Here is a 24,868-nt window from a genome sequence, read left to right on the forward strand (position 1 = left end):
CCATGACATCTCTGCCAGTGACGTCACTGTAGAAGAGCCCACAGAGTTCTGCAAGAAATGCCTCTTCAGGCCAAGGAGAGGCAGTAGAGAATAACTGGAGACGTGAGTGCTGATTTTCATAATTTGGGTGTGTTCTGTACATTTTTAATCCGTTTGCAACAAATTGCAATGCTTTCTCGGGATGGTTTCCTGACATTTTTACATTAATATTAATTGGCCCCCACGATTAAATCCGGGAGGGGACTGTGGATCTGTCTCCATCCTTTCGTTTATATGTTCATTTTAATCACATGCGATTTCTCAGAAAGCACTGGGCCGATTTGAACGAAACTTGGGTGAATAATGAGTCTTGCCATAGAGAGCAGGCATTTACAAAATTACTCTGATTGGCCAGATGGTGGCTATAATAAGAGATTGAAAATGCACATTTCGAAGGTCACGCTCCTCACCCTGTTTGACCTAAAGTCATGAAATTCGGTACATAGGCCCCTCTCCTCACAAGGAACACATTTGCATCAGTGACCCATAAAGTCCGCCACGATGGATTTTCCGCAATTTAGACTTTTGTGAAAAACACTTAAAATGCTACTCTGCTGGCACCGAATGGCCGATCTGCACAAAACTTTACATATGGCATTTATTGACAAATGTCTCTTAATGCAATATTTTCCAGACTAGTACCGAAAACAACATGGCCACTATTGACCAATAAACGTTCACCTATGCATGGCCTGGCACTTAAATGCATATACATCAGTCAAGGATATTCATATTGTAACACAATTTGTTGCCCATGCTGCAAACACTGTCAAGACTCAACATATGCAAGAACATAGTGATGGGTCGTCGCGAACGAGTCGGCTGTTGTAGGTGAGCGTTGGACACAATTTGTTGCCCATGCTGCAAACACTGTCAAGACTCAACATATGCAAGAACATAGTGATGGGTCGTCGCGAACGAGTCGGCTGTTGTAGGTGAGCGTTGGGAGCACGCTCGCACATCAGAAGAGCCGAAACTATTTATAAAAATATACAAAAAATAAGTTATGAATAATCAAAAGATTTAAATGAATAGAATTAACTAATTCAAAGAACGAAAATATAAATAAAATAATATAGGCCTAAATTCTCAAGAGCACACACATTCGTTATGTCTGCTCAGACTAACAGCCTCACCTGTTGTTCCTGTCAATCAGACACGCAGTGTCAACCAATGAACCAAAGATGCGCGAGGGAGGGCCGAGCCAACTCACTCACAGTCACACACTTAGAAGCCGAGGAGAGAGAGTAAGGAAGGACAGCTGTAAAAACAACAGCTGGAAAATGAGTCGGAAGCACAGTAGCATTTTAATAATGTAGACAATGTTAGAGCATAGTGTAGAATTTGCCAAAACAAAATCTCATATAAAGCTGGTTCTACGCACAACCTACACCGGCATATGCGAACTGTGCACCCAACTGTTAAGCTAGCTGTAGAGGATCTTCAAGAAACTAGCGGGCCTGCTAGTGATAGTGGCGGAGCCAACACCTCCACACGGGGAGATGTATCCACTCAGTCAAGTAGGCCTACTCCACGACACACAGCAACGCAGTCTTCTATGGACCAGTTTATGCCAATGTCTGTAGCAAAACAAGGCCACATTTATATTGCATTGGCTAAAATAATTGCCACCGATTTCCAGACATTTTCGAATGTGGAGGACAGAGGTTTTTAGAAATTATAGCAATAGTCTAAATCGAATGAATACAATTCCAAGCCGGAAAACCCATTCAAAATCACTTGTTCCACAACTTTACGAGAGCACACAGGCGTCAGTGCGGGAAAGAGTCCAAAAAGCTACTGCAGTTTGCCTTACCATTAACCACTTCTTACATGTTGGTTACATGTCACTTAATTAAAGATTTTTCGATATCTAGCTGTCTTCTGGACTGCTTTGAGTTCAGCGACAGACACACCTCAGAGAACTGTTGAGAGGAACTGAGGAACTGTTTAGAGTGTCCAGGGAATGGCAAGTATATGGAAAAGTGGTATATTGTGTTAGCGACAATGCAGCTAACATAACCAAAGCCATGAACATTTTTAAATGTACCCATCATCCATGTCTTGCCCACACAATCAGCCTGATTGTAAGAGATGCTCTGAAGGTGACGGACAAAGTGTGGACAAAGTGAAAGCATCTGTGGAATACTTCCACTGGAGCACAGTAGGTACTGAAAAACTCAAGTTTACACAAAGCCAGATGGGATTGCCTGAGCTGAGGCCTAAACCAGACTGCACAACAAGGTGGAATTCAACATTTTATATGTTGAAGCGGTTTCTTGAGTCAAAGGATGCCATCATCTCTACCCTGGCCATTGTCAGGGTAGAGATGTGCACTTGTTGATGCTCTGACCCAAGAGGAAAGGGATGTGGTGGAGTCCTGGAACCCTTTGGCAGGTCACTGTGGAGATCAGTGGAGAGAGGTACAGTAAGCAGTTATTACTACATCATTATTTAATCCAGTATTATATATGTATATGAGCAGTAGATGAGAATGTAGTATCAGTAGACAAAACATGAATCTGAACTAATAAGTTACTGTTCTCTCTTTTCAGCTATATGACAGCCTGAAAAATGATACTCCTGTGTAAGGGTCTGCAGCGAATCACAGCCAACCGCTAGAGAGAAGCAAATGTAACCACAGGACATGTGACAGTGTTGATGGACACCCTGTGTTCATCAATGGACAGGAAGTTCCACAGAATGGAATATAATCACGTGCTATCAGAAACCACTGCACTTCACCCCAGGTTTAAGAAGTTAGCTTTCAGTGATGCCAGAGCAATTGATGAGGTTCTTCAAAGAATAACCTCAGCAGCAGGGAGGGACAGCCTCAGCAGTCAGCTGGCTCAGGCGCCAGGGCAACAGGAAGAAGAGGGATCAGATGGAGCAGAAGCACCAGCAGTAGTACCACAAACGTCTGCTGTTTGGATGTTGTTTGACGAAAGAGCAACTGGGGATGTAGCACGAAGGAATCCCTCAGCAGATGCCATTTTATAAATTTTTATTTCACCTTTATTTAACCAGGTAGGCCAGTTGAGAACAAGTTCTCATTTACAACTGCGACCTGGCCAAGATAAAGCAAAGCAGTGCGACAAAAACAACAACACAAGAGTTACACATAAACAAACGTACAGTCAATAACACAATAGAAAATTGTACAGAGTGTGCAAATGTAGAAGAGTAGGGAGGTGTCACGCCCTGGCCATAGAGAGGCTTTTATTCTCTATTTTGGTTAGGCCAGGGTGTGACTAAGGGTGGGCATTCTAGTTTCTTTATTTCTATGTTCTCTATTTCTTTGTGTTTGGCCGGGTGTGGTTCTCAATCAGAGGCAGCTGTCTATCGTTGTCTCTGATTGAGAACCATACTTAGGTAGCTCTTTTTCCATCTGTCTTTGTGGGAAGTTGACTTTGTTTAGGGCACATAGCCTTTGAGGAGCATGGGTTGTGGTTGTAGTGTTATTTGTTTTGTTCTGCGTCATTTTGATTAATAAACGAAAATGTACACTCACCACGCTGCGCCTTGGTCCCCTCCTTTCAACAGCCATGACAGGAGGTAAGGGAATAAATAGGCCATAGAGGTGAAATAATTATAATTTAGCATTAACACTGGAGTGATCGATGTGCAGATGATGACGTGCAAGTAGAGATACTGGGGTGCAAAAGAGCAAGAGGATAAGTAACAATATGGGGATGAGGTAGTTCGGTGTGCTATTTACAGATTGGCTGTGTACAGGTACAGTGATCGGTAAGCTGCTCTGACAGCTGATGCTTAAAGTTGGAGAAGGAGATAAGGCTTCAGTGATTTTTGAAATTCATTCCAGTCATTGGCAGCAGAGAACTGGAAGGAAAGGCAGTCAAAGGAATGCCATAATGGAGGTCCGATCCTATTTGGAGGAGCCCCTCCAAAGATCTGCAGATCCTCTGAGCTGGTAGAAGAACAAGGCCTCTGTCTTACCCACGGCTTACTGAAGTCATGACAGGGAGACTGCATAGCGGCCACATCCGTTCCCTCCTTTCTAAATGCAAATCTCTCAAAAGCAAAATATGGTCAGCATTGCTGTCTGCTGCTGGTTATAACATGGCAATAAAGAAGAGAGAGAAAAGAGGGACCAGTTTAATGTTTTAAGTGGGATGCTGCAGTTTTGCACATTGTTATTTATTTTTCTTTGATATGGTGCAATAGTCTATGTTCAGATTATATTTGTTTTGAATTGTTACATTTATATGCACTTTGTTTATATATATATATATATTGAAATGTTACACTTTAAATGCACATGTGTAATAGCATCCTTTTTTACATTAATTTCAATTTGGGATGCTGCAGTGTTGCAAATTATTTATTTTCTTTATGGTGCAATATTATATTATGCTGTTCAGATTGTATTAGTTTTGAATGGTTAGATTTATATGCACTTTGTTTATATACATTGAGAAGTTATACTTTAAATGCAAATGTTTAATCGCATAATTTTTCATAACATGGTTAAGGTAGAGTATGATTTAATTAGAATTGTTTTAACACCAACCATAGTCAAACTATCGCAAACTGTTTGACTTGAAAAAATACAAAACATATTTTTTAAAGAGCCGTTTTGGTGAGCTGAGCCTAACGAGCCGGCTCACTGAAAGAGCCGGGAATGCCGTCACTACAAGAACATTCATATGACTAAATAGTGGTGCTAACGGCATATGTTTATTTATTGATCTGTTTGACTCAGAGCGTTGAAATGTGGTACACATGCTCAGGGATGTGAGTCTAGCTAACCCACATGATATCTCAGACACCACTTGCCCTATTTTGACAAAACTTGGATTAACGATGCGTCTTGCCTTAGACATCTGGCATTTACAAAATTATACCGATTGGCCCAATGCAGGAGTTTATAGTAATTAACTGAATTGTGTTAAGTCACACACTATCTTAATTGGCCCATGTGGGGGGGGGGGGGGGGGGGGGGGGCGCTGCATCATTCATGCGAATGACATTTACTGTTGCCTTGTTAATTTATTTTCATTTTTATATGAATAGAATTCTAATGGCTGAAGTAATACCTTCACAAAATGTGTGTGCGTGCGTGCACAGGGAAGGAAGAGGTGCGTGGGTCTTCATCACCTTGTATCTGGTAGCAGCAGCAGACTGACAAGTTGAGGTTTCCAGTTCAGTCAGTGTAGTGGCTTTTTTTTAGCCACACAGTGGCAGAAGCTACACAGTGAAAAGATCAACGCTGTATGTCTGATGTACAGTATGTCTATGGGAAATAAGAGACGCATTTTTTGCAGTCAATAGTTGGTGTTACAAGGAGTGTGTTTTCGCTAACCCTTTCCCAACCGTATCCTTAACCTAATTATTCTAACCTGCTACGTTAATTCTCCTAACCTGCTGTGTAAGTTCTCCTAACCTGTTACAAAACAGTCACCTCTGGTTGTAGATGTATGGAAGTGGCTGTTTTTAGGGAATCTCAACAAAGACGATCAGCACAAAGGCAAATGCAGAGAACAAGCAAGGGCAGGTGTGGGTAGCCAGGATATGTTATGCAGGCACATTCAACAAAGTCACATTGAATTCAACACATAGCTGTCTCTGAGCAGTGCAAATGCATGTGAGGCCACACACCTCTAACGATTTTTCCTTGAATTTTTGAAAATGTTTCCCCCCAATTCATATATACATTGACATTTCACGGTGGAATCTACTGTAGGGAAGTACTGTATTCAATACTGAAATCATATTCCATTAAATCAGGGTACAGGGATATTTTTAAAACTTTGTCCAAGACAAATGCATTATTGTCAATACATGATATTGTATTATACAAAGCCATGAGTGCATGGAAATCCGTTCCATTTTATATAGCGCAAGTGAACAGCAAACCTGGTTTCAAAAAACAAAGCTACACCTCACAGCACAACGCCTCTCCCCCACGTGACCTACTTGTTGCTTGAATGTCCTAACATGTATGTGCAACTGATAGCTGCACACACACAAAACATGTTAATGTTTTTAAATGTATGCAAATTGTCAAGTATTTTGTATGTAATGTCTCTTTCGTTATATGTCGAAAGACTAGCTGTCGCCATTGGCGTTGTCTAATGGGATCCTAATAAATAAATACAATTCATTTGTAGGCTAACTTGATATTGAAAAGTGGTTTGGCTTGTCGCTGTTGAATTTATTATACTTTAATTGTTTTCAACAAATATAAGCGGCCCTATCAAATAAAAGTAAACAGGTTTTGTTGCGCTAGTGAGGTAGGAGGGACTAGTACTTGCCTGCGCTTGACGTCAGGCGGTTGGAGACAAGCGGTGAAAGGCGGTTGTGAAGGTACTGCCATAAACAGAGCGCAGACTGCGCCTTTAAGAAGTGCAAATCGAAACAGTAAAGCATTCGCGGTGTCAATGTACTAACAATGAATTTAATCGATATGGTCTTGATTCAATTCTTGCTGTTTAATGGCATATGGACCATTAAAGGTAAGTTTGGGCATTCTGATTCATACAGAAAGAAAAGTGTTTCATCGCTAGCTAGCTCGCTAATCGGATTGAGGAAATGGTAGCAAGCGAGCTAGGCTAGCAGCGTTATTAACGTTACCTAGCTGGGAGGGGTCCAGCTCCTGTTTTTTTTTTTTTTTTACATTCATGGTTCCGCTAGGACTCTATCGAGAGAGCCTACGAAAGGTCCACCGAAGTGAAATTAGAATGTAACGGTGATGGATAATTTTCTTAAGACATTTTCAACTATATAGAATGTAATGTTTACTAAAAGTTGTATATAGTATCAACATACTAGTCCTCATCACTGCAGTTTCAGTCACGCACTGTTAGTTCTGAGAGTCTAGTAATGTTACAGTGGTTCCCAAACGTGAAATGGGTTACCCTGAGACAGTGATCTTATCAAACAAATTAAGAACTTTTTTTGTCTTCAACTGGGTTTAGAATACAACTTGTTTGTGTCGACTAAGACCTCTTACGCTATTAGAATGTACTTTCATAGTTCTGGACATCCGACAGGACCTACAATTGAGTAAATATGAACACACCGCATTCACTAACGTTGGGGGGGTATACTTTTTCCAAATGGGGTCCTCTGTATATTCTAGTGTCAATTTAGGGTCTTGTGCAGTAAACGTTTGGGAACCCCTGGTCTAGTAGCAAGTTCATTTGTATAGATGTTTGCTGGCAAAGTGATTACATGCTAATGTACAGAATTTTCTAGCTATTTCGATAGAAATGAAAAGGCTAATCACACATTGTGACACTGTACATTACAATTGTCATTCTCATGATATGCCCACTCGCTGACTTTTTTCTTTTTGTATTTTACACAGCCTAGCTAGATCTCTATGGCTCTGATGCAAACATGACTTGATTTATATGGTAGGCTACATGTAGTTAGTGATCTGTATTTTCATCATTCTAATCTGATTTGAATTCATTCAGCACTCAGACCTCCTGAAAACATGACACATATAGACAGGATGTCCCCTGTGATGTAGTAGCGTGCATTAGAATAGACTTTTACTGACCCATGTAGGCTATTTCATAAACATGGCATCAAATGTTTGACCTCATTATTCTTCGCCGTGTTAAGGTCCCACTCCATCTGGGTCTGACTACCGCTGAGTTGACTATACGCCTCATCTGTCTGACATCAAATGCATTTTTCATTTCCCTCACCTGTTTGCCATGGGATAAAAGACATATGCCGGGTCTGTTTTTTTTTTACCTGCTCTGATGGTCTGTTTTTTTCGTGTGTGTGAACACAAAGTGAGTAATTGATCTGCCTGAAGCTGCTGTGGGCCTTGTGTTCCCCTGAGCATTGAGCTCCACTGCAATTCCTAACTGGTGTCCTGTTAGTTTGTTCAAACGATGGAAACAGAAACATTCCACTGCAGATGAAGTGTTTCAGAGATGGCAAGGGATGCTTAAATTATCAGGACTTGGATTTCATTTGCTCCTCATAAATTGTTATTGTGTCGTTAAATCCCCATATTGAAATTACTGGTGCATAATTTATCATCCTAATTAATTATTTTGTTTGATTCCACTTGAACTCTCATTAGCTGATAAAGTAGAATGAACCATGTTTCATGGCTCTCCTTGGTGAGCTAATATTCCCACTCATTTGCATTAATCATGGGTGTTTGTTGACTTATGTTATTCATGATGGCCAAGTTTGAGCCTTTCATTTTCCTATTTGTCTTTTAGTATAGTAATGACTCCAATCCATACAAGGGACTGGGACATACGCTCAAATTCTAATACTGTAAAAGTACATCCTTCCCCCCCTGTCTTCGACTGTCCTTATGGTGATGACTCTTCTCATGTGGTTTGATTCGTGAATCAACTCAATGTTACGCCATATTGGTTTTACCTACCCTACCGTGTCTGATCACGGTTCATTTGAAGGGTGTAAAGAATAATGCTTTAAACAATGCCTTCAGCATCGAATTGTTTCACCCAATGTTATGTTGGGTCAGATAGTAATTTTGATGTCAGGGCTGTCAGACTAATGGCAGAACTTAACAGAGCAGCAGCAGAGCTGTGTGTGAGGCAGATGTTCCCTGGTGTGTCCTTAAGAGTGTTTGCTGCCAACTGAGAGTGTGTGAATGGAGAGGATGCCGCCTAGAGTCTGTGACGGTTCACCATGATGTTTGCTTTCTGTGGAAAAGAGGATATGACCCCCCCAGACCCAGCACTGCCTTCTGTGACTGGAAATCAAATGTTTACTGAGGAAACAGTTCTCTAAGAGGACCATGACAATGTTCTTTCATAAACTAAGAAGATAAGCCCACCAATGTCCACTCCAAACGCAATTTTAAAAGCACAGATTTGTGTTCAAAGGGAGAGTTTGGGATTAACTTGGTCACCACTATAGCAATTAATGTCCTCTAGGCTTAGGCTATATGCTCAGAGCCTCCGATCATTGTACACTGAGTGTACAGAACATTAGGAACACCCTCCTAATATTAAGTTGCATGGACTCTATAAGGTGTCGAAAGCATTCCACAGGGATGCTTCCCACAGTTGTCAAGTTGACTGGAAGGCCTTTGGGTGGTGGACCATTCTTGATACACACGGGAAACGGTTGAGGATGAAAAACCCTTGACATTCAAACCGGTGTGCCTGCACCTACTGCCATACCCCGCTCAAAAGCACTTAAATCCCTCTGAATGGTACACAATCCTCCTCCCCTTCATCTACACTGATTGAAGTGGATTTAACAAGTGACATCAATAAGGGATTATAGCATTCACCAAGATTCACCTGGTTATTCTATGTCATGTAAAGAGCAGGTGTTCCTAATGTTTTGTACACTGTATAATCTTATACATTTTACTGGAAAGGCAAATTATGTTATCTATAATTCAATGCCAGATGCCACACGCAAATTAATAATGAATGTGAGATGTCCTAAAACCTTAGGCTTGATTCATTACTTACTTACTGACTTTATTGTCCCCTTGGGGAAATGTTGTTGCAGTGTCATGTACACATTTAAATCATGGGTGGATATTAATGATTTGTCAGGGTTTGTGGTAACAGATTCTTCCCTTTTGACTCATATGTTTCCAGGGTTGGAAATTAATTATTCATAGAGGGAAAGCAGGAGATCTGGCTAATCTGTTCTTGTTGAGAGAAACATTTTTAGCTGGTACTGATCCAAAAGCCACAATTTCTGAGGAGGAAGTAGAGTAGGCAACCATGTTAATTGACTAGGAACATCCCTATGTTCCAACGGATCATATTTTCTTCACTTGTTGAGATGCAGTCTTTTCACTAGCGCTGTGGCACTACACACACCGGCTTCATTATCTCCCATTCTGCTGTTTCACACAGACATTATATGGGGCGTGTGACTTCCCCTGACATTTGAATGTATTGGACAGCATTTGCCAAGAGGAGATAAGATGTCAGCAAGACTCCGAGAGAGACTGCCGAAAGGCCTTGCTTGTATGTGGAGAATAACAGCGTTTTGGAGCCGTCCTGTGCTTTGGTAATACACAGTGGCTTGTTAGGAAGCCATAGCAAAGCCTTTCAGAATGTGGGGTTGTGGGAAAAATATGTAATCCTGGATTATATTTCCCCTCAACATGTCCAAAGAACTTCAATGAATTTCCACAATTGACATTGTTATACACTGCTCAAAAAAATAAAGGGAACACTAAAATAACACCCTAGATCTGAATGAATGAAATATACTTATTAAATACTTTTTTTCTTTACATAGTTGAATGTGCTGCCAACAAAATCACACACAAATTATCAATGGAAATCAAATTTATCAACCCATGTAGGTCTGGATTTGGAGTCACACTCAAAATTCAAGTGGAAAACCACACTACAGGCTGATCCAACTTTGATGTAATGTCCTTAAAACAAGTCAAAATGAGGCTCAGTAGTGTGTGTGTCCTCCACGTGCCTGTATGACCTCCCTACAATGCCTGGGCATGCTCCTGATGAGGTGGCGGATGGTCTCCTGAGGGATCTCCTCCCAGACCTGGACTGAAGCATCCGCCAACTCCTGGACAGTCTGTGGTGCAATGGAACGAGACATGATGTCCCAGATGTGCTCAATTGGATTCAGGTCTGGGGAACGGGTGAGCCAGTCCATAGCATCAATGCCTTCCTCTTGCAGGAACTGCTGAAACACTCCAGCCACATGAGGTCTAGCATTGTCTTGCATTAGGAGGAACCCAGGGCCAACCGCACCAGCATATGGTCTCACAAGGGGTCTGAGGATCTCATCTCGGTACCTAATGGCAGTCAGGCTACCTCTGGCGAGCACATGGAGGGCTGTGCAGCCCCCCAAAGAAATTCCACCCCACACCATGACTGACCCACCGCCAAACCGGTCATGCTGGAGGATGTTGCAGGTAGCAGAACGTTCTCCACGGCGTCTCCAGACTGTCACATGTGCTCAGTGTGAACCTGCTTTCATCTGTGAAGAGCACAGGGCGCCAGTGGCGAATTTGCCAATCTTGGTGTTCTCTGGCAAATGCCAAACGTCCTGCACGGTGTTGGGCTGTAAGCACAACCCCCACCTGTGGACGTCGGGCCCTCATACCACCCTCATGGAGTCTGTTTCTGACCATTTGAGCAGACACATGCACATTTGTGGCCTACTGGAGGTCATTTTGCAGGGCTCTGGCAGTGCTCCTCCTGCTCCTCCTTGCACAAAGGCGGAGGTAGCGGTCCTGCTGCTGGGTTGTTGCCCTCCTACGGCCTCCTCCACGTCTCCTGATGTACTGGCCTGTCTCCTGGTAGCGCCTCCATGCTCTGGACACTATGCTGACAGACACAGCAAACCTTCTTGCCACAGCTCGCATTGATGGTCCATCCTGGATGAGCTGCACTTCCTGAGCCACTTGTGTGGGTTGTAGACTCTGTCTCATGCTACCACTAGAGTGAAAGCACCGCCAGCATTCAAAAGTGACCAAAACATCAGCTAGGAAGCATAGGAACTGAGAAGTGGTCTGTGGTCACCACCTGCAGAACCACTCCTTTATTAGGGGTGTCTTGCTAATTGCCTATAATTTCCACCTGTTGTCTATTCCATTTGCACAACAGCATGTGACATTTATTGTCAATCAGCTCAGGGGTTTCAATCTTGCAACCGCACAGTTAACTAGTCCAACGCTCTAACCATTGCACTCCACGAGTAGCCTGCCTGTTACACGAATGCAGTAGAAGCCAAGGTAAATTGCTAGCTAACATTAAACTTATCTTATAAAAAAACAATCATAATCACTAGTTATAACTACTAATCCAATTTAGCAGGCAATATTAACCAGGTGAGATTGTGTCATTTCTCTTGCGTTCATTGCACGCAGAGTCAGGGTATATGCAACAGTTTTTGCTGCCTGGCTCATTGTGAATGAATTTGCCAGAATTTTACGTAATTATGACATACATTGAAGGTTGTGCAATGTAACACGGATATTTAGACTTAGGGATGCCACCTGTTAGATAAAATACCGAACGGTTCCGTATTTCACTGAAATAATAAACGTTTTGTTTTTTAAATGATAGTTTCCGGATTCGATCATATTAATTACCAGAGGCTCGTATTTCTGTGTGTTATTATGTTAGAATTAAGTCTGATTTGATAGAGCAGTCTGACTGAGTAGCAGCAGGCCCGTAATCATTCATTCAAACAGCACTTTTGTGCGTTTTGCCAGCAGCTCTTCGCAAGCACAGCGCTGTTTATGACTTCAAGCCTATCAGCCTAATGGCTGGTGTAACCAATGTGAAATTACTAGCTAGTTAGCTGGGTGTGCGCTAATACTGTTTCAAACGTCACTCGCTTTTAGATTTGGAGTAGTTATTCCCCTTGCGCTGCAAGGACTGCCGGCTTTTGTGGAGCGATGGGTAACGATGCTTTGAGTGTGGCTGTTGTCGATGTGTTCATGGTTCGAGCCCAGGTAGGGGCGAGGAGGGGGATGGAAGCTATACTGTTACACTGGCAATACTATAGTGCCTATAAGAACATCCAATAGTCCAAGGTGTATGAAATACAAATGGTATAGAGAGAAATAGTCCTATAAATACTAAATTAACTACAACCTAAAAACTCTTACCTTGGCATATTGAAGTCTCAAGGAACCACCAACTTTCATATGTTCTCATGTTCTGAGCAAGGAACTTAAACGTTAGCTTTTTTACATGGCACATTTTTTACATGGCACATATTACTTTCTTCTCCAACACTTAGTTTTTGCATTATTTAAACCAAATTGAACATGTTTCATTATTAATTTGAGGCTAAATTGATTTTATTGATGTTTTATATTAAGTTAAGTGTTAATTCAGTATTGTTGTAATTGTCATTATTAAAAATAGGCCGATTTAATCGGAATCAGCTTTTTTGGTCCTCCAATAATCGGTATCGACGCTGAAAAATCATAATCGGTCGACCTCTAATTGATACCCAAGGCAATACATTTCTTCACCTTAGGAGGAAATGTGACAATCGTTTTTTTGCTTCTCTAATTGAAGTCTCTGAATACGCCATGATTAACCCACAGCTGCATTTAATCATACTCTTACTGTAGTGCGTGTAGGGTTGGAACTTTCAATTAAGACACTCCCGCCCTCAGCTGGTTGTAGTGTGTGTGTGGTGCTACAGTAGTGTAAACACCGTTACATGATGGGCTGAGCTGTTTCCATTTTGTTCCATCCCAGGGTGAGCAGACAAGAGTAGGGTGTGCATCACCAACATGCACTTTAAGATTAATGGGTCGTGACAGGAAATGGGTGCGTTGCTGTGTGTTTGAAAGGTTGAAAAACACAGAGAAATCAAATTGTATTGGTCACATACACTCGCAATAACATCTGCTAACCATGTGTATCGACATGCTTATGCTTCTAGATCTGACAGCGCAGCAGATATCTAACAAATTCCACAACAACCTAATACACACAATCTAGTAAAGGAATGGGATGAGAATATATAAAATAGATATACATATCATTATGTTAGGAGACTATAAGTGTTAAGTACCTCAATGGACCGGAAAGGTAATCACTCTACAAACTATCATCACCGTGCCCTTAAAGAAGTCACAAATATTTTGGACACATTAGAAATAGCGGATATTTGGAGACTAAAAAACCCCGACCTAGTGAGAGATACATGGAGATTTAATCAAGCTAGTCGTCTTGACTACTTTCTTGTCTCTTTCTCTCTTGCTTCAAAGGTTAAAAACGTTTTAATAAGAGACAGAATGCGATCGGATCATCATCTAATTGGCATTCACATAACTCCTATAGATTTTCTACGTGGGCGGGGATATTGGAAATGTAATCAAAGTATACTGGAGGACAACTTATTTTTAACTAAGACAAAATAATTTAACTGAATTTTTCCAGTATAATATAGGTTCAGCAAATCCCCTTATTTGTTTGGGATACTTTTTTAAATGGACAGTGGGGCAAAAAAGTATTTAGTCAGCCACCAATTGTGCAAGTTCTCCCACTTAAAAAGATGAGGCCTGTAATTTTCATCATAGGTACACTTCAACTATGACAAAATGGAGACGAAAAGAAATCGAGAAAATCACATTGTAGGATTTTTAATGAATTTATTTGCAAATTATGGTGGAAAATAAGTATTTGGTCAATAACAAAAGTTTATCTCAATACTTTGTCATTGCCAACAAAGGCTATATAACAGAGGTCAAATGTTTTCTGTAAGTCTTCACAAGGTTTTCACACACTTGCTGGTATTTTGGCCCATTCCTCCATGCAGATCTCCTCTAGAGCAGTGATGTTTTGGGGCTGTTGCTGGGCAACACGGACTTTCAACTCCCTCCAAAGATTTTCTATTGGGTTAAGGTCTGGAGACTGGCTCGGCCACTCCGGGACCTTGAAATGCTTCTTACGAAGCCACTCCTTTGTTGCCCGGGCGGTGTGTTTGGGAAGATTGTCATGCTGAAAGACCCAGCCACGTTTAATCTTCAATGCCCTTGCTGATGGAAGGAGGTTTTCACTCAATCTCACGATACATGGCACCATTCATTCTTTCCTTTACACGGATCAGTCGTCCTGGTCCCTTTGCAGAAAAACAGCCCCAAAAGCATGATGTTTCCACCCCCATGCTTCACAGTAGGTATGGTGTTCTATGGATGCAACTCAGCATTCTTTGTCCTCCAAACACAACGAGTTGAGTTTTTACCAAAAAGTTCTATTTTAGTTTCATCTGACCATATGACATTCTCCCAATCTTCTTCTGGATCATCCAAACGCTCTTCAGACGGGCCTGGACATGTACTGGCTTAAGCAGGGGGACACGTCTGGCACTGCAGGATTAGAGTCCCTGGCGGCGTAGTGTGTTACTGATGGTAGGCTTTGTTACTTTGGTCCCAGCTCTCTGCAGGTCATTCACTAGGTCCCCCCCCGTGTGGTTCTGGGATTTTTGCTCACCGTTCTTGTGATCATTTTGACCCCACGGGGTGAGATCTTGCGTGGAGCCCCAGATCGAGGGAGATTATCAGTGGTCTTGTATGTCTTCCATTTCCTAATAATTGCTCCCACAGTTGATTTCTTCAAACCAAGCTGCTTACCTATTGCAGATTCAGTCTTCCCAGCCTGGTGCAGGTCTACAATTTTGTTTCTGGTGTCCTTTGACAGCTCCTTGGTCTTGGCCATAGTGGAGTTTGGAGTGTGACTGTTTGAGGTTGTGGACAGGTGTCTTTTATACTGATAACAAGTTCAAACAGGTGCCATTAATACAGGTAACGAGTGGAGGACAGAGGAGCCTCTTAAAGAAGAAGTTACAAGTCTGTGAGAGCCAGAAATCTTGCTTGTTTGTAGGTGACCAAATACTTATTTTCCACCATAATTTGCAAATAAATTCATAAAAAATCCTACAATGTGATTTTCTGGATTTTCTTTTCTTCATTTTGTCTGTCATAGTTGAAGTGTACCTATGATGACAATTACAGGCCTCATAATTATTCCTTATACATGCTACATAACTATAATCTGGAATGGTTAAGTTTCAGGGTAGAATTATTTAATCATTATCTCTAAACATATCAATTATTTTATCAGTTATCAGAAGTGCATGGGAAGGTCTGCTCAATTCAATATTACAACCAGTTGATTACAGCAATACCCCAAAAATGCAGGTGGCAGCAGGAGGAGGTAGGGAACTGGTCTGTCTGCCCAATATATATAAAGGATCAAAACTGGCGAAGGAATCAAAATAGGAAAGTATACCAGTTTAATTTGAGGACCAGGATGTTGACAACTGTGCCATACAGATTGCAAAATAGTTGGGAAGAGATTTTTGATGTACTGACTCCATGGTACATTGTGCATGAGTTGATATGTAAAACAACGCAAGATTCAAGACTTTGTGCTTTTCAGCTAAATTTATTATATATAATTCTTGCCACCAACAAAATGTTGAATATTTGGGGCATAAAATCATTGAAACTCTACAGATTTTGTTGTGTGTATACAGAATCAATAGACCATTTATTTTGGTATTGCCCTCTATGTAGCCTGTTTCTGGTCTCAGGTTCAGGAATGGCTGAAAATCTAAAATTAACCCTAGAAATACTTCTGTTAGGAGATCTGGAGAGACTGTCAGTCAATTACTAATACTCTAAGTAAAAGTATTTATCTTCAACTCGCAATCTGTGGATGGGTTGGGATGTGGACTTGAAGACAAGTGGGATTGTTGTTGCTGTGCGGGAGATAGAATGATGGTCAAAATAAAACATACTTTTTTTATTATGTTTGAAAGACACTGAGGGGCAGTGTTTTTACAACTAATGCCGGTTTGCCTGAGGCTGATGCCGTGCAGGTACACATGCATATACACACGCTCACATTAAAATAAACGCATACACGAAAACACACATACATGTAATAGTGCCAGACATGCACACAAACATATACAGTTGGTATTGCTGTTATGATTTTAGTTATTTATTTGCATTGTCTGCTGTTTTCTATCATTTTTCTTTTATTTAGTTCATTCTCTTGGTTGCTGGTACATTGGGGGGTTCTGGGGGGAATGGAATCATTATTAATATTTTTTCTTCTTTGGGGGTGGACTATGGGAGGGGTCTCGAGTGGTTGAGGGACCGCTATTGGGGAGCTGTGGGGGGATCTTGGAGGGTTTGGGTTCACGGTTTTTGGCCTGGTGGTAGATCTGTCAACGTGCCCTTGAGCAGGGCATTGACCCTGGATGCTTCTGTGTGTCGCTCTGAATGGGAGTCTGTTGGATGACTGGTGTGATGTAGTTGTTGAATGGATGACTGGTGTGATGTAGTTGTTGAATGGATGACTGGTGTGATGTAGTTGTTGAATGGATGACTGGTGTGATGTAGTTGTTGAATGGATGACTGGTGTGATGTAGTTGTTGAATGGATGACTGGTATGATGTAGTTGTTGAATGGATGACTGGTATGATGTAGTTGTTGGATGACTGGTATGATGTAGTTGTTGAGGGCCTTCACTGCAAGTATATTCTATGTTTCGGATATTCAATCAAATTCTAATTTGAAAGTGTAAAATATATGGATGAGAAGTGACAGAGTGGCTATGATGCAATAGATGGTAAAGAATAGATGGTGAAGGATACATATGAGATGAGTAATGCAAAATATGTAAACATTCTTAAAGTGGCATTATTAAAGTGACTAGTGTTCCATCTTTTTAAAAGTGGCCACTGATAAAGTCTGTAGGTAGGCAGCCGCCTCTGCTAGTGGTGGCTGTTTTTAACAATCTGATGGCCTTGAGATGGAAGCTTTTTTTTTTCAATCTCTCTCTGTCCCAGCTCTGATGCACCTGTACTGACCTCGCCTTCTGGATGGAAGCGGGGTGAACAGGTAGTGGCTCGGGTGGTTGTTCTTGTTGACATTGGGTGTTGTAGGTGTCCTGGAGGTCAGGTAGTTTGCCCCCGATGATGCGTTGTGCAGACCGCACCACCCTCTGGAGAGCCCTGTGTTTGTGGGCGGTGCAGTTGCTGCACTAGGCGGTGATGTACCCGGCAGGATCTTATGGAAGGGAGTAAAGAGAAAGAAAAAAAGACCTTTCGACGTAATATCACTGCTATTGTAATGTCATAGGTTTCCTGGTTGACAGTATTGTGGACCTCAGCAATATGGATGCTGAATGGTTTTTGTGTCTAGGCATTTGTATTAATTTTAGAAACAGGCATATTTGTTCTCTCTAGTACCATTTTTAGGCGTCTTGCTTTAATATGTACTAATCCAGGTATTCCCAAACTGGGGTACGTACAAACAATGTCAGGGGTACGCCAAATAAAAATGTTTCACATTTAAATAACACTTTTGAATAAAATAATAATATTCTTCACATTTTCAAACAGTCCATTTAGAAAGGCCCGCGTCCATAGAGTCACATACCAGCTCTACTCTCTTGATGACACAAGTTGATGACACAAGTTGTTCTGCTTCCACGAGCACATCCAATGCTAACATCAGTAATTCTACATTTGTTGTTAGCCCAGCAAGCATTGACACTGACAGTTGTGAATCTGATGCAGCCGAAGAGCTACTGCCCCCTTACCTGGGAAAACACCGAACAACAGACAGGGACGTTGGACCATCGAAGAGGTGCAAATATGATGAGAAACACATTGATTGGGAGTAGTGCCTTTCCTCAGCCACAGTGTGTTGTGTTACATGTGCAGAAGTACTATCTCACAACTCAGATGAAACCTTCACTCTTGCGCAGACATTTAGAAACAAAACATGCCAATTTGAAAAATAAGCCACGAGTTTGAGTGAGAATTAAGATGACTTTCGAGTAGTAAGACATGTATAAAAGCAACAGATACCATTTAATTAGAAGCGTCTTATATGGTGAGCTACCGAGTGGCTAGGATAGGCAAGCCCCATACTATTGTGGAGGACTTAATTCTTCCTCCTGCCATGGATATGGTTGGGGAAAAAGGCAAAAAAAAACATACAGACAATGCTTCATCAAACAACACTGTTTCACAATGCATCAGTGACATGGCAGGAGATGTTTTGCAATAACTACTGCTTCGCATACAAGCCAGTGAATTATATGCATTACAGCTGGATGAGTCAACAGAAATGGCGGGCCTGGCACAGCTCCTGCTATATGTCTGTTACGTTTGTGGGGGTCAATTAAGAAAGACATCCTCTTCTGCAAACCACTGGAAACCGGGACAACAGGAGAAGATATTTTTAAAGTACTGGACAGCTTTGTGACATCAAATGGACTTTGGTGGTCAAGATGTATTGGTATCTGTACTGATGGCGCAAAAGCCATGACCGGGAGACATAGTGGAGCGGTAACGCGCATGCAAACAGATGCTCCCGACGCCACTTGGGTACACTGCAGCATCCACTGGGAGGCTCTTGCTGCCAAGGGAATGCCTGACCGCTTGAAAGACGTTTTGGACACTACAGTGAAAATGGTAAACTTGTGTTAAAGCAAGGCCCCTGAACTCTCGTGTATTTTCTGCACTATGCAATGATATGGGCAGCGACCATGTAACACTTTTACAACATACAGAAGTGCGCTGGTTATCAAGGGGCAAAGTATTGACACGTTTTAAAAAAATTGATAGACCAGCTTAAAGATTTCTATACTGACCATAATTTTCACTTGTCTGACCGCTTGCATGATGATGTTTCTCACACGACTGGCCTATCTGGATGATGTTTTTTCTCGCCTGAATGATCTGAATCTAGGATTACAGGGACAACTATATTCAATATGCGGACAAAATTGAGGCTATGATTAAGAAGTTGGAGCTCTTCTCTGTCTACATTAACAAGGACAACACACAGGTCTTTCCATCACTGTATGGTTATTTTTTTTTGTGCAAATTAATTCAAGCTTACGGACAATGTCAAATGTGATATAGCGAAGCACCTGAGGGAGTTTGGTGCGCAATTTACGCAGGTACTTTCCCGAAACAGATGACAAACAACTGGATTCGTTATCCCTTTCATGCCCTGCCTCCAGTCCACTTACAATATCTGAACAAGAGAGCCTCATCGAAATTGCAACAAGCGGTTCTGGGAAAATTGAAATTATTCAGAAGCCACTGCCAGACTTCTGGATTGGGCTGCGCTCAGACTATCCTGCCTTAGCAAATCGCGATGTTAAGACACCGATGCCCTTTGCAAACACGTACCTATGTGAGAGTGGATTCTCTGCCCTAACTAGCATGAAAACCAAATACAGGCACAGACTCTGTGGAAAATGATTTAAGACTGAGATTCTCTCCAATACAACCCAAAATTAGAGTTACGTGCATCCTTTCAAGCACACCCTTCTCATTAACCTGTGGTGAGTTGTTCACAATTTTCGATGAACAAATAAGGTTTTATATGTAAGATGGTTAAATAAAGAGCAAAATCATTGATTATTGTTATTTGAGCTCTTTGTCACTTCCCATGAGCCAGGTTGTGACAACTCATTCTTATGTTTAATAAATGTATCGTACAATTTGTGTGCATGCATGGCAGGCTTATAATGATGGCAAAAAACAATATTTTTGAATGCGCTGACCCTGGTGCTAGAAGGGGTACGCAGCTGGAGGTTGAATGTTTGGTGGGTTAGGGGACTATAAAACTTTGGGAACCACTGTACTAGTCACATTAGACCTAGGCCCTCAGAAGACGGCATCAAGCAACAATTCAGGAAACTGAAACATGTAGACAAGCTTAAATATCAGTGATGTTTTACTGACAGGGACCTACCTACCAGTCATTGCTTATCAGACTCACCACATTGGTTTGTTGACGCACCGTTTCCTCTGTTGCTTTCTTTTGTGGAGAAACTGTGACATGGTTGGCTAGTTTGTTCATTCTGAGACTTGTTACATGGTGCGTAACATTTGTATTTCTATAATGACTGTGTTCTTACATTCCCTGTCAGTTTGTTTTTCTGGCTTTTTTCAGTGCATGGTTCTTCTACCACTAGTCTTTTGACTTGCCAATCAGTTTCCTGAAAGACAACAGTAAACTAACATTGACCTGAAAATGGTTCCTGCGTTTAAATCGTGTTCCGGTGTCAAATCACTTTTCGCAGCAGCATCACATTCAGTTCTGACTTAATTATCAGTAGGCTCTTTGCTTGTTAAAACACAACTACTAACTTGCCCTGCCTCTTGTTTCTTTGCTCTCTGTATCATATTCAAGTGGATGTTGAGCAGTAAGACAAGAATTTAGAAATCCACTCAAAACCGCAATGTTTTTAGGTGTGTGTGTGTGTTAGTTAGCCTAGCCTAGCCATACTTTTGTGCTGAACCCTCAGCACCTAGAAACATGCCTTCACATCACAATTTCCTTTGGCCTCTGACGTGACTTTCCACAGTAGGCTAACCTAGAATTGTGTGCAGACATTGTGCTATGTGAGCCATAATAGCTGCTTCATAATTATTTTAGCATCACATGAGCAATGGACCCCACTCCCTGTACAGTAATTCAGATGAACCTCTTCTAAACATGCATGGAATGAGGAGGAGCATTGTACCTAGCTACTAATGATGGGGGAAAAATACGTAGTTACAATTAGTGATGCACGGATATGACATTTTTGACCGACACCGATATCCAATATTTCCCTTGCCAAAAGTGACCTTTTTAAGTATTCTAGTATAGTTCAAACACACGAGCGCAGCGGTCTAAGGCACTGCATCTCAGTGCAAGAGGTGTCACTACAGTCCCTGGTTCAAATCCAGGCTCTATCACATCCGACCGTGATTGGGAGTCCCATAGGGCGGCGCACAATTGGCCTGGGTTTGGCTGGGGTAGGCCATCATTGTAAATAAGAATTTGTTCTTAACTGACTTGCCTACATAAATAAAGGTTACACACACACACACTGAGCAAAACATTATTTTGTTGGCATTTATGCATGTCCCCATTACCAGTAAAACATAATCTAAAACTATTTATTTCACTTACTTCCCGTGCTGTTTCGCTGTTAATTTCTATGGAACACCGTTTGGGTCTTTGCATGTCAAAAAAGTGACGTGTCAAATTAGCTTGTTGACCAATCAGGATCTGAGTATGACTGCATGTCACAATTTCACATGTTCATACATTTTTTACGTAATTATTACACATTGATTACACTATCACTCATATTTCATGTCACAACGATTCGTCGATACGTATGCTATGATGCTGGTAAAGTTGTCTCGCGCACCTACAGTGCTGGTCATTTTAAAAAAGCTAGCTAACTCATGGATGTAAACAGTGTTCTTCCCCAAAACATAGCAAACGACATCTGTTTCAGTAGCTATAGTTAGCTAGCTAATTATATAGCTAGGTGTCATCTAAAATAACCCTAATTCATAAGACGGTTCTTATTTGATTGATTGTGGTTGGACCCATGTATGTGAAGCTAGCCACAATAAGGATTAGACACAATAGTGGACTTTGCAGTTAGCCTTCAAAATAAGTGTCATAATTCTACTATTTGCATTCATTTGCATCACTGTCAATGACACTTTTATTTTGAGTCTCGCTGAAATGTTCTTACTCTTTCAAATGACTGCTCGACTTGTTCACTGCTCGATCCACATAGTAGACATTGTGGGCTAGGTTAGGATGCTGTGTTGCATGAGTAAGGCAACATTTTACGTTTGTCATTACGTCATGTACCTATGTTATATACAGTGGGGCAAAAAAGTATTTAGTCAGCCACCAATTGTGCAAGTTCTCCCACTTAAAAAGATGAGAGAGGCCTGTAATTTTCATCATAGGTACACTTCAACTATGACAGACAATGAGAAAAGAAATCCAGAAAATCACATTGTAGGATTTTTAATGAATTTATTTGCAAATTATGGTGGAAAATAAGTATTTGGTCAATAACAAAAGTTTATCTCAATACTTTGTTATATACCCTTTGTTGGCAATGAGAGGTCAAATGTTTTCTGTAAGTCTTCACAAGGTTTTCACACACTGTTGCTGGTATTTTGGCCCATTCCTCCATGCAGATCTCCTCTAGAGCAGTGATGTTTTGGGGCTGTTGCTGGGCAACGCGGACTTTCAACTCCCTCCAAAGATTTTCTATGGTGTTGAGATCTGGAGACTGGCTAGGCCACTCCAGGACCTTGAAATGCTTCTTACAAAGCCACTCCTTTGTTGCCCGGGCGGTGTGTTTGGGATCATTGTCATGCTGAAAGACCCAGCCATGTTTCCACCCCCATGCTTCACAGTAGGTATGGTGTTCTTTGGATGTAACTCAGCATTCTTTGTCCTCCAAACACGGCAAGTTGAGTTTTTTTGCCAAAAAGTTATATTTTGTTTTCATCGGACCATATGACAATCTCCCAATCTTCTTCTGGATCATCCAAATGCTCTCTAGCAAACTTCAGACAGGCCTGGACATGTACTGGCTTAAGCAGGGGGACACGTCTGGCACTGCAGGATTAGAGTCCCTGGCGGCGTAGTGTGTTACTGATGGTAGGCTTTGTTACTTTGGTCCCAGCTCTCTGCAGGTCATTCACTAGGTCCCCCCGTGTGGTTCTGGGATTTTTGCTCACCGTTCTTGTGATCATTTTTACCCCACGGGGTGAGATCTTGCATGGAGCCCCAGATCGAGGGAGATTATCAGTGGTCTTATGTCTTCCATTTCCTAATAATTGCTCCCACAGTTGATTTCTTCAAACCAAGCTGCTTACCTATTGCAGATTCAGTCTTCCCAGCATGGTGCAGGTCTACAATTTTGTTTCTGGTGTCCCTTGACAGCTCTTTGGTCTTGGCCATAGTGGAGTTTGGAGTGTGACTGTTTGAGGTTGTGGACAGGTGTCTTTTATACTGATAAGTTCAAACAGGTGCCATTAATACAGGTAATGAGTGGAGGACAGAGGAGCCTCTTAAAGAAGAAGTTACAGGTCTGTGAGAGCCAGAAATCTTGCTTGTTTGTAGGTGACCAAATACTTATTTTCCACCATAATTTGCAAATTAATTAATTAAAAATCCTACAATGTGATTTTCTGGATTTCTTTTCTTCTCCATTTTGTCTGTCATAGTTGAAGTGTACCTATGATGAAAATGACAGGCCTCATCTTTTTAAGTGGGAGAACTTGCACAATTGGTGGCTGACTAAATACTTTTTTGCCCCACTGTAGGTATGCACGGCAGCTTTGACATCGGTTTTTAACATTGGCATTAAACTAGACATCAGGCCCCTACCGACGTTGGCATTTTTAGCTAATATCGGCCGATATCGTGCACCCCTAGTTACAATTGTTTTATTTTGCTACTGCAGGCAGCGTCAGCTAGAGACAGTTGGCTGTACCTGTGCCAAAACTCTGGCATTTTTCATCTTATAGCTTGTTCTCCATCTTTAAAAAAAAAAAAAAAAAAAAACTGGTGAGCCAACATGTTTTCAGAACTTTTATTTCCCTGACTGATCAAAACTAATTTTCTCATGCTCTCGTCTCTCTGCAGCAGACATAGTGAGCAATATGTTTGGAACCTGAAATCACAATACAATTGCAGTGTATTATCACAATGCATATCGTATCTGCACCTAAATATTGTGCTAATATCATATTGTGTGGTCCCTGGCAATTCCCAGCCCTACTAGCTACATCATGCTTTGGTATTTCAGACTCCTCCCTTGACAATTGCCCATACAGCACTGCTGCTCCCAGACCCAACACAAAAGCGTATTTGCACAAAAACATCTACTACTACCACTGCCCATCGGATTAGTAGCTCCTCAGTGGCCAAAGGCTGCAGCTAGCCACATGGACCAGTGGACATGGCATTGGTCCACACCACAATGCCATGTTTCCACCCCTCAGTAGTCAATGGCTGGATGTCTTGTCAGGGATGTAGGCTAGTGGTTTACCCATCACTCACAGTGTTGTTGTATGGTGCAATAGCAACCAGGAGAACAAGTGGTGGAGCCCTCTTGCCTGTCAAACAACCTGCCTTTTCCCAGCATGTTAATGTATGTGGAGGGTGAGTCACCATGACCCAAGCTGTTTCCACTTCCTCAGAACCCATTGACAGGAACAATCTGGCCTTTCAAGCTTGGCACCTCCGTGAGTGAGGATGAAGACTTCACTGAAATACTATTGACTAAGCCTACAGTATGAAGCCCACAGGCACTACTTGTCATTGACTGCTCTGGCAATTTTGGGCTAGCAGGTGCATTCCAGCAATATACAAATAAGGATTAGCCAACATTTTCTCTTGCAAATAGTGTTAGTCCTCCTAGTCCTTTACCCTGCCAACTAATTCAAAGTCAGTGACTACTTGCAACACTATTCAAATGGATTGACTAGGCAAACAAAAATATTGTATTGGCCAGGCATAGGCCTATATTGTTTCTCGATT

At 41.6% G+C, this 24,868-nt stretch overlaps 1 protein-coding gene and 1 long non-coding RNA gene across 2 annotated transcripts in view; both read left to right on the forward strand.

The window, feature by feature from the left end:
* The first annotated feature begins 35 nt into the window (after positions 1-35).
* On the forward strand, positions 36-3,550 carry LOC135565364 (uncharacterized). Its single transcript, XR_010461578.1, has 2 exons — positions 36-2,462; positions 2,595-3,550. It is a non-coding gene; the product is annotated as an uncharacterized LOC135565364 (long non-coding RNA).
* Positions 3,551-6,342: 2,792 nt separating this feature from the next.
* The window catches only part of LOC115112270 (disintegrin and metalloproteinase domain-containing protein 10-like), a 107,401-nt gene continuing 88,875 nt past the window's right edge, over positions 6,343-24,868 (forward strand). The window contains exon 1 of the mRNA XM_029639218.2: positions 6,343-6,515. Within this exon, the coding sequence (XP_029495078.1) occupies positions 6,452-6,515 (64 nt within the window). The 5' untranslated portion in view covers positions 6,343-6,451. The remainder of the gene's footprint in view (positions 6,516-24,868) is intronic.

This window comes from Oncorhynchus nerka, linkage group LG27, assembly GCF_034236695.1.
Source record: "Oncorhynchus nerka isolate Pitt River linkage group LG27, Oner_Uvic_2.0, whole genome shotgun sequence".
Taxonomy (NCBI): Eukaryota; Metazoa; Chordata; class Actinopteri; order Salmoniformes; family Salmonidae; genus Oncorhynchus; species Oncorhynchus nerka.